We start from the raw sequence: 11,373 nt of genomic DNA, 5'->3' as shown, positions 1-11,373 counted from the left end.
TTTGACCATAGCTGAGAACGATTTAGCGTTATCTTATAAGGGCAAAAACTAATATTCGAGTAATTATAGGTATATTTTAAGTAACAAAATGATTTTTTAGAATATATCCCAAAAAAAGTAAATTTTTTTGTCACATTTCGGATTTATGTGCTGTTAGACACGTTAATGGCCTGGGTAATTTGCAATAACTTTTAAAGTTTTCAAGCAATTTTTGTATTTTATATCTTTCCGAAATGCTTACTCTGAGCAAATTACGATTCCTTTACAATAAAGTTCAAAATTTATTACTAAATGGCCAAATTTGAGCAAAAACTGAAAAAATCGATATTTTCCCCTTGTAAATGCACTCGAAAACTTCAGAGCCGTTGCGGCACCTGTTAACGTTATCCTACCAGCCTAATTTTTTGTATGACATAGTTTTACAACCCAAAGAATAATTCTAGAGGGGAGGACGGCCAAAATTCGCAACTTCGTTTTTTTGGAGCACTCTAATATACATATTTCCTTGAATTCTAAAGCTATCGGTATAAAATTCAGCTTGAATATGTTTTGTGTACATATAAATCATTCTACCAATTTTTTCCCGGATCGGTCCATTATTGGTCATAGCTCCCATATAAGGCCCACCTTCGAAAATCATTTAAACTCATATATTTCATTGTCAAATAAAGCTATCTTGATAAAATTCGACACAAATATGTTTTGTCTATATATGAATCACTTTACGAATTTTTTTCCGGATAGGCCCGTAATTGGTCATAGCTCCCATATAAGGTCCGAAAATCACTTAAACGCATATATTTCTTTGAATAATAAAGCTATCGGGATAAAGTACGACTTGAATATGTTTAGTGTGTATATAAATAATTCTACCAAATTTTTTCCGGATCGGTCTATAATTGGTAATAGCTCCTATATAAGGTCCACTTCAAAAAATCACTTAAACGCAGATATTTCATTATCAAATAAAACTATCTTGATAAAATTCGACACAAATATGTTTTGTGTGCATACATATGAATTACTCTACGAAATTTTTCCGAAGAGGCCCGTAATTGGACATAGCTCCTATATAAAGTCTACTTCCGAAAATCACTTAAACACACATATTTCATTAATTAATAAATATATTGGAGTAAAATTCGACGAAATTTTTTCCTGATCGGTCCATAATTGGTCACAACTCCCATATAAGGACCATTTCCGAAAATTACAATGTGCGTATACATTGACAATCAAAGTTATCGGGATAAAATTGTGTATTTTGTATATATAAATCGTTATACGGAATTTTACTTCTGAAAATCACTTAATACCACTTAATTCATTATTAAATGATTATATCAAGATAAAATTCGACATGAGTATGTTTGTGTATAGATAAATCGTTATATTAAAATGTTTCCAACTGGCCTATTAATATAAATTTTTCTGGACCTAATCAAAATTAGTTCCACATATACATAAACAAAAATTAAAATTTCAGAAATGAAATACGTAGGCAATAATGTCCTGTTACGATAGAAAAAGCTCATTTCATTTTAGACATTTTTAAACGAAAACTTTCAAATGTTTTATAAAAACCTAAATTTATACTTGATCGTAATAAAATGAAATGTTCGTGTGAGAACTAAATTGTTTTAGAAAACAGGCTTTTTATAATTAGTTTATTAAATTATTATAAATCAAAGTAAAAAATTAACAGCCTGTTTTTCTAAAATGAAAATTTGTCTTCGTTCTTAAAAATAACGAACGAAATTGGCTTTACGTTTTTGTAACGAAAAAATATATTTTCATGTGAGTGGCAACGAAAGAGCTTTATTTTTCCATATATTTTTGGTTTTTAGAAAATGAATTCGTTCGCAATAAACGAATGAAAAGTCAGAAATAGACGATAGGCAAAGGCCTTTCGTTTGCCCATAAAACAACGAAAATTATACCAAAATACGAAATAATATGTGGCCACTTGAACCTGAATACAATTTGCAATACAAACCTTTAAATTTCTTGAGACATTGCATACAAGTTTCATGTTGTTTTCAAAAAAACATTTTTTATAATTTCAATTTTTTTTTTTGTAAAATTATTTTATTTTGGTTTATTTTTTTTGGGTTAACACCAAACACCTTATTACTACATGAAAAAATATTTAAAATTTCAGAAATGAAATACGTAGGCAATAATGTTCTGTTACGATAGAAAAAGCTAATTTCATTTTAGACATTTTTAAACGAAAACTTTCAAATGTTTTATAAAAACCTAATTTTAAACTTGATCGTAATAAAATGAAATGTTCGTGTGAGAACTAAATTGTTTTAAAAAAACAGGCTGTAAATTTACAAAAATGTAGCTTTTTTATCAACAGATTCTTTTATTTATTTCATACAAAAATATTATTTTATATTAAATAATAGCTCAACCGTATAATCCTCCATAGCCACCGTAACCTCCATAGCCACCATATCCTCCATAACCTCCACCATAGCCGCCATATCCGCCATATCCCCCATAACCACCCAATCCTCCATAACCACCCAATCCTCCATATCCCCCATAACCCCCATAACCTCCATATCCCCCATAACCACCATATCGACCAAAACCATGATGGCGAGCTATACGTATATGTTCAGCATTATCGGCACGGACATGGTCAGAGTTGTCCGCGATAACTCCTTCATTATTCTTATCGCTATGAGCAGGTACTTCAGCACCCAACAATGATTTTAGATTTTTATTGTCAAGGGGATAACTGAAGGAAATGCCCAATGAGCACAGAACTAAAACTGCTACAATCAGTTTCATTACGAATATTTTTAATTATTTTTTTATTTATTTTGTAACCGAATTACTAAACGATGTTATTACTTCCCGCTAGAATTGCACACTTAGATTGTTTGCTAAAAATTACGATGTTTTATAGAATTGCGATTTAAATTTAAAAATCAAATATTAAAATCAAATATAATACTTAAACAAAATCTAGTAAAAAATTGTTATTATTAGAATACTTGTTTATTTAAAAACAAGTGCAAATAATGCAGTTATAATTATATATAGAACGGATTAACGTACATTGAAATAATTAAAAAAAAAAATTAGAACTTCCATATATCCTGAAACTCGATAAAATTGGTCTCCCCCGGTCTAAATATTATTACAAAAATCACAATTGGTTTTTACATACATTACAGTGAAATGTGTACCCAGCAAAAACTTACATTGAAAAGTAATGAGTTAAAAAGCTAAAAAAGCGCTCTCAAGTACTTACCAAATCACTACTTAAACAAGTACCTACAAATAGGGAGTTAAAAAGTTCACACAGAATACGAAGCCGGGCTTCTCGTTCTTTATTTCGCTGTTTTACTCACAACAACATTGCTTAGTTAGTTTATTGTGCGCCAAATAATGGTTTTAACACAGAAAAACAAATTTCTTTCGGTGTATGTAAAAAAACAGTTGCTAGGGCGCGATTCAATAAAATGTGTAAATAAAGCGGCAAAACTCAAAATAAAGTACTTACGTATCTGAGTATAAGTATTTCATTATAAGAGTACTTAAAAATAATGCCTCATAATTCATTTCTTACATTCTCATTTGTACATATTTTCTCTGTAAAACTTTTGCAAATATGAGTGATAAACCTGACATCTATGTATTCACCAAAGATTTAAAATTATTTCAACTGAATTTTAAATATTTTTGTGACAGGAAACCATTTTTATACCCACCTTCAAATCGTGTGTGTGTCTTAAGTTTCAAGTGTATTACGAAAGTGGACTTATACTATATAAATCGATACTTTGGCTACCACAATTTAATCATTTATTGGATTTATTCTAAACTGTTTTATCATATATAAATAGTAATATAGTCAGGGTGATGGTAGTACTTATTTTAAAATATTTTTTTATGATTCGATTTCCTATAAATTTACTTATGGTCAATTTTGGACCGATCATCCAATGGTTTGAAGAGCGTGTATACCTTTTATCCTCTCAAAATGCTCTATATTGTTTTTTTCTTTTTTTTTTTTTTTTGAGAAATATCACTTCCTCCTTCTTCAATTGGTACTTTTGGAATCTTTTTTATACCCTACAACACTATAGTAGGGAGGGTATTATGCATTTGTGCTGATGTTTGTAACACCCCAAAATATTAGTCCTACACCCACCTTAAAGTATACCAATCTCACATTCTGAGTCGATTTAGCTATATCCGTCCGTCCGTCTGTGTGTATAGTGAAGAGGTAGCGAAGCACTCCTAATCATGTATGTACTAGGGTACGCTAGTACATATGTAAATGATAATGTTGTAAAAATAAAACATTCATCATTACTTCGAAAGTAGCACTAAGTGAATTTTTTTAACTTTTGAGGAAGTAATGTTTAAAGACTTCCAAAGAAGCGAAAATAATTATATTTTTTTCAATGTTGAAGATATATTTTTTGTTCTTACATTTTTATGAGATAAAAAAATGTTATTTTTGGGCTTTTGTAATAAATGTGTCTATTACCCTTATTAATGTTAATATTATTTAAGTCAAATCTATAATACTACAATTTCACTTCCGAATAACTTCCAAAAAAAGAGCGTAAAAATTACTTCTTCAGAATGACTTCAGAAGTAGTGAATTTGTCTTACGACAATCCTGTGTTAAAATCAGCACTTCTTCAGGTCTTTTTCAGAACTTCCATGGAGTAAATTCTACTTCTTTTTCGCTTATTTGAAAGTTTTTTTTTTCTGGGACTAACTTAAATGAGAACTTTCGGGTTTCCTGGTTTAAAGAATATTCATTTTAGCTAATTCGCAATTTTATGAACGGGCAATTTTATTCCATTGAGTACCCTATATTACGAGTTAATGAGTAACCTTTACACACGATATAACTACATAATTAATAGAAATTTTTTTTGGCATTGATAAAAATCTTAGATCACTTATCTCACTTAAGATTAATATTTTGTATTAAAATCTATAAAAAATATTTGTTATAGAAAATATATCCTTCAAAAGAAATACCAGCGATATAAAATCAAAATTTCAGTATTTCTTGCACAAAAAGTAAAACAACATTTAGCAAAGATAATGTCGAACATTTTGGACTTAATATAGTTTATTGGCATTACTTAATAAAAGGTAAATGAGTACCTTAGTTCAAAAGTGTTGTATGTCATGAGGCATACATATGTTGAAAAACATTTTAAATCAAAACAAGTTAGAGTGCTATATTCGGCTGAGCCGATTCTTAAATACCCTCTACCAGCTACTTTTATATTAATAATTTTTTTAATTGATCAAATATTTGTAGAAATAAGTTTTCTCATGTCTTAAATAAAAAACCCCAAGAGTTAGACAGCTTAAATCGGTTACAATTCCAAGATTTATTGAACATTACAAACGCCATTTTCTTTTATATTGTTACAGCGCCCTAAGATATGCTTTTGCGATATTTAATAATTTGCATGCATGCATGTGTGTGAAAGATTTAAGGAAATTCAAAATATATATAATATTGTTCTACACAAATTGAGTGTAGTGCCGGTTCACACAGGTAAACTTTTTTTGGGAAACTTTTGATTTTGTGTGTGAGAGAAAGAGATGATTGATATTTCTTTTTCTCTCACACACAAAAATCCAAAGTTTGCCATAAAAAGTTTGACTGTGTGAACCGGCACTAATGCAACTAGTTAAATACGGTTAAAGTGATTTTCGGGGCAGGACCTAGTATGGGAGATATGACCAATTATAGATCGATCGAAAAAAAATTTCATAGTAACTTCTGTATATAAGAGCGATACTTGTAACAAATTTTATATGGATTTAGTAATTTAGTAATGATTTATGTGCGTTTAAGTGATTTTCGGGAGGGGACCTTGTATGGGAGCTATGACCAATTATGGACCGATGGTGAAAAAATTTTATAGTGTCATTTCTTTATATAAGAGCAATATTTGCGTTAAATATATGGATATCAATATTTGGTAATAAGTTAGGTGCGTTTAAGTGGTTTTCGGGAGGGGAACTTGCATGGGAGCTTTGACCAAATATGGACCGATCGTGAAAAAATGTTATACAGTCATTTCTGTATATAAGAGAAATATTTGTGCTAAATGTATGGATATCAATATTTGGTAATGAGTTATGATTAGTAATGTGTTATGTGCGTTTAAGTGATTTTCGGGAGGGGACCTTGTATGGGAGCTATGAGCTTATTTTTTTCGGAGTTGTTTTAAATTTTGATTCATAAGTTTTCCAGATGTGAAGCGATTTTGTTCATTTTCAATACCAAAACTGCCTAGGACAATAGTAAATATTTTGGGTGTATTTCGTTATTATTTTTTTTTTGCTTCGTGATAACGTGAGAATTTTTTATACAGACAGACAGACGGGCAGACGGACATACATAGCTAAATCGACTAAAAATTTCATAAGGTCCAAGAATATATATACTTTGTTGGGTCTCAGATGAATATTTCTTGGTGTTACACACAGAATGACAAAGTTATATAAGAATAACCTCTATCACCACTGATGGTGGTGGAGGGAGGGTATACAAAGGAATTTTTACGAAACCACTTTTCTCATTGAATTGATCATTATCCTCTAAAGAAAACAAATTAATATACACATTTTATCACTTATATCAACAGATTTATTTATTTCAAACAACAAATATTATTTAATATTATACAACATCTTAACCGTAATACCCTCCATAGCCACCATAACCGCCATATCCACCATAACCATGATGGCGAGCTATACGAATGTGGTCAGCGTTATCATCACTAATTCGTTCATTATCATTATTAACTGATGCTTCTGCACTTAACAATGATTTTAGATTTTTATTGTCTACGGGAGAACTGAAGCAAACGGCCAGTGAGCGCAGGACTAAAACTGCTACAATCAGTTTCATGACGAATATATTTTATTATTATTAAGTTTGTAAACGAAATACTAAACGTTGTTATTACTTGTCGCTTGAATTGCACACTATAGATTGTTTGCAAAGTATATTGTTATATAGAACTGCGATTTAATCTAAAAATACATTAAGTATACATAACATACATTAAGCTAAAAGTACACACTTAAAAAAAAAAACGAACAAAAAATTGTTATTGTTACAATACGTGCTAATTTCAATACAAGCATCTCTCATTTAAATTTTTGGCGATTTTTTTTCATTATCGTTTAATGCATTTTACATTTAAATATCTAACTAAATAATTTATAAAAATTTTAACTTCTCAAAAATTTCCAAAAAATAGTAGGTTAATTTATTTTTTTAAATATCACCTGTTTCTAATTTTAATACAATAAAAAAACCTTCTTTAGGTTTATTTTAACAAATTACTTATACGATAATTTATCGATTTCTGGTACGAATTCTACATCCAATTGTCTTAAAATTTTCCAACTAATAATTTTAGACCCTACGGGATAAAATTAAACTCACCATAATATTTTCCTTTTCATGTTGCCGGACTAATAATGAATTTTTCAGACGAATCATCAAAACAAACGTTGAATATGTTCATAGTAATGGATATTTCCTGATGAGTAAGTACGAACAATTTTATGCAAATATTTGGTATTAATAAACACTTGGGGATTCAACTTTGATATATCTACTTCAATAATATGTATACATATGTAATACAGATACAGATGGATGTATGTGTACATAGAACGCATAAACCGATTTTTGCGTAGTATATAGATAGATAGATGATATATATATAATATAATAAGGAGAGAGGAGAGAGAGAGATAGAGAGAGAGAGAGAGAGAGAGATATAGAGAGGAGAGAGAGAGAGGAGAGAGAGATATAGAGAGAGAGATAGATATATAGAGAGATATATAGATATATATATAGAGATAGATATATAGATAGATTATATAAGATAGATTAATATATATATAATAATATATATATATATATATATAATTATATATATATACGAAAAATCGGTTTAGGCGTTCTATGTACACATACATACATATGTATATGTATTACATATGTATACATATTATTGAAGTAGATATATCAAAGTTGAATCCCCAAGTGTTTATTAATACCAAATATTTGCATAAAATGTTCGTACTTATACTATATATATATATATATATATATAGTCAGGGTGATGGTAGTACTTATTTTATCGTATTTAATATTTTTTTAATAACTTGTAGAGTAATGTATATTGATTTACTGTAAATTTACTTATTATTCAATATGGGCCGATCTCCATTTGGCAGAGAGATTTAAGTTTACCTAAAACTTCTTTGCGTCGAATTTCGTTGCATTACTATCATTTTGAAGCAAGTTATAAGCGTTATAGTCATTTTCTGTGGGTGACCTTATACTTCGAATATCTGAAAAGTAGGGTTTATGCAAACAAACCAGAAACGCTTGAGCAACTCAAACAAAATATTCGTGATGAAATGAATGAAATACCGCGTGAAATGTAATGAAAAATGTGCTCAAAAGGGCTCGCATTTGTGAGGATGACAGAGGCGGACATTTATCTGATATGGTATTTCATACATAATTGCCAACATTAAATAAATCATTTATCAATATAATATCCATTCTCTTTCATTTAATCAAAAATTATAAGCAAACAAAGTAGTATACCTTCCCGGCGGACACCCTGTATAAGGGGTAGGGTCAATTATGGGCCGATCTCCATTTGGCAGAGAGATTTAAGTTCCCATAAAACTACTTTACACCGCATTTTATTGCATTACTATCATTTTCAAGCAAGTAATAAGCGTTAGAGTAATTTTCTGAAGGGGATCTTATTAGGGAGTCTATTATGGACCGATCAACATAAAATTTGGTAGAGAAATTTTGATTCCTCTAAAACTTGTTTATGTTGACTTACTTTGATATACTGGAATTTTAAAGTAAATTATGAGCTTTAAAGTAATTTTCTGAGAGGAACCGTGTATGGGGGTAGGGTTAATTATGGGCCGATCTTCATAAAATTTCACATTTCGTTGCTTTGCTATCATTTTGAAGCAAGTTATGAGCGTTATAGTCGTTTTCAGAGAAGGACCATAGGGGTAGGGTCAATTATGGACCGATCCTCATAAAATTTGGTAGGGAAGTTATGGGTCATATTAAACTTGTTTATGTGGAATTTCAGTCACATACTGATGTATTTAAACCAGCTATAACTGTTTACATTGTTTTCGATATGGCCCATTTTCAATACCAAAGAGTGCCTATCAATGAATAATATTTATGGGTCTATGATCAATATTTCGATATGTTACAAACGGAAGGACAAAAACAATATACCCCTGTAGTGTTTCACTACATGCTTTTATACCTTTTATAAACTTGTGTTATTTACTTTATATTACTATGCTTTCAAATCAAGTTTTATATTTTTTTATTTTCAAACTTGTCTTTATAATTTTTTCATAAAGAAATAAATTTTGTATAAAGAAGTTATGTTAATGTCGCCCAACCACACTACTATGGCTCTGTTGATTCGGCAACAGCACCTAGAGACGTAACCGGTGGACCGAAGCACGATCCATCAATAAGCCGTAGACATTGTTCTTACTCACAGTGACACGCTGTGGTAATTCTGATATAAACAGAGTATACTCTGAACATATCTGGACAAGGAAGGAAAATTAATCGGTATCACTTGTATATTATACCTTTCATCCATCATCATTCAACCCAACACACAACCCATTTATTCGACACACTCATAAGAGAAAAACATACGACACACTCATTTAGATATACGGGTGGGTGAGGCCCGTATCATATACAATTGACTCCAACCCATTTCCAACGCTTAGTCCCACAGTCACTCTTCTGTGGGGTATCTGTTGTTTTCGGCAACAGCACCGAACTTATCCCGAAATATTGACTATTATCATGCATCAGTCTTTTAACCGCAACTTACTCTTCCCGCGAATTTGGGTTTAAACCACAGCCACTACGTGAATCCCGAAGGAACCTCAACCAACTGACCAGGACATAGTCCTGCGGGCAACTGGCCACCCGTAGTACCAGATTATGCGGTGCTCTGGTCTGACCTCTGGCAATCTATGCAAGGACTAAGCCAGGCAGTAGACTGTAACCAATTTTTCAGTCCCGGTCAGACTGGAGGTATTGGCCACCTCTTTATACCCCGGGATTGCAATAACACCAAGGCGGAGGTCTCGCCAAGGTAACCTGCCCCGGGGGGAGGAGGAGCTAGACAGTTGAAATTTCGCATAAATATTATCTTTTGATAAGGTTTGTTTGGTATTGAAAATAGGCAATATCAGTCCATGTTTTCAGATAGCCACCAAAAAGCAGCTTTAACGTGCATAACTGTTTTAGGAAGTACGAGTATAGCGATGAAATTCGACATAAATAAGTTCATATGAGGCAATATCTCAACCAAATTTTTTGAGGATCGGCCCATAAATGACCCTACCCCCCATATGCCCCCTTCAGAAAACATAGGTTTTACGCGATCCAAAATCTCTTTACCAAATTTAATGAGGATCGGTCCATAATTGAACCTACCGCCCATACAAGGTCCCACTCAGAAAATTACTTAAACGGTCATTGCTAGCTTAAAAATACGAGTTATGAAATACGGTTATGAAATTCGACACAAGAAAAGTTTCTTATACGAACGTTAATCTTGCAATCGAATTTCATGCGGAAGGTTCGGTAACTCACCCTAACCCCCACAAGTTCTATACAAAACAAAGTCTATGTACAAAATTTTATGAGTATCGGTTCATAATTGACGCATATAAGGTCCTCTTCAGAAAATTACTGACATGCTCACGGTTTAAAAATTTAACAAAAATATTTTGTTTTTAAAAATTAATATTTTGTTACTTCAAAAGAGCTCGGTCCATAATTGACTTAAGCCATATTCCAAATATTTATGTTTATAGTGGAGCATTCCTTTTACGGCATAAGGTTTGATGGTGTGTATATGAGATTCGGCACAGCCGAATATAACACTCTCACTTATTGATTTTGGGCTCATTTTTCCTGGGGACATTTTTCGCAGCGCCTGGTTGATCACTTACAAATTCTTCACTATATACATACATATATACTGAAAACGTTTACTTTTTCATTTTATAAATTATGTAATTTGGCAAAATTATCGATTCTTTGTTATCGAAAACTTGAAGTCTCACTTTTGTTCTAAATGAAAAGTCTTGGAAAACCAAAACGGTTCAGTCAACATGAAAACATTTAAGAAACAAAACAAGAGAATTACAAATTCAATTTTTTTCTTGTCGATTTTTTTTATTTAGTTTATTGTTCTAATCAAAGGGAACAAAATTAAATATAAAAATATTATTTATTTCATATTGAATATA

General features: G+C 31.0%; 1 protein-coding gene across 1 annotated transcript; it reads right to left on the bottom strand.

Annotated features, from left to right (window-relative positions):
- Nucleotides 1-2,289: 2,289 nt before the first annotated feature.
- LOC119608998 (glycine-rich cell wall structural protein-like) lies at nucleotides 2,290-2,880 on the bottom strand. The gene has a single exon (XM_037963656.1). It carries the CDS (start codon nucleotides 2,803-2,805, stop codon nucleotides 2,416-2,418), a length of 390 nt encoding a protein of 129 aa, XP_037819584.1. The 5' UTR covers nucleotides 2,806-2,880; the 3' UTR covers nucleotides 2,290-2,415.
- Nucleotides 2,881-11,373: the final 8,493 nt, after the last annotated feature.

The sequence above is a fragment of the Lucilia sericata genome, unplaced genomic scaffold (genome assembly GCF_015586225.1).
Source record: "Lucilia sericata isolate MDLA Ls3-8-SP2 unplaced genomic scaffold, ASM1558622v1 Contig000911F_arrow, whole genome shotgun sequence".
In the NCBI taxonomy this organism is placed as follows: domain Eukaryota; kingdom Metazoa; phylum Arthropoda; class Insecta; order Diptera; family Calliphoridae; genus Lucilia; species Lucilia sericata.
The sequence above is the reverse complement of the archived record's forward strand: the minus strand, read 5'-3'. Positions and strand labels throughout refer to the sequence as shown.

Excerpts from the sequence above, each read along its gene's own strand:
- LOC119608998 (XM_037963656.1), bottom strand. The coding sequence starts at position 2,805 with ATGAAACTGATTGTAGCAGTTTTAGTTCTGTGCTCATTGGGCATTTCC.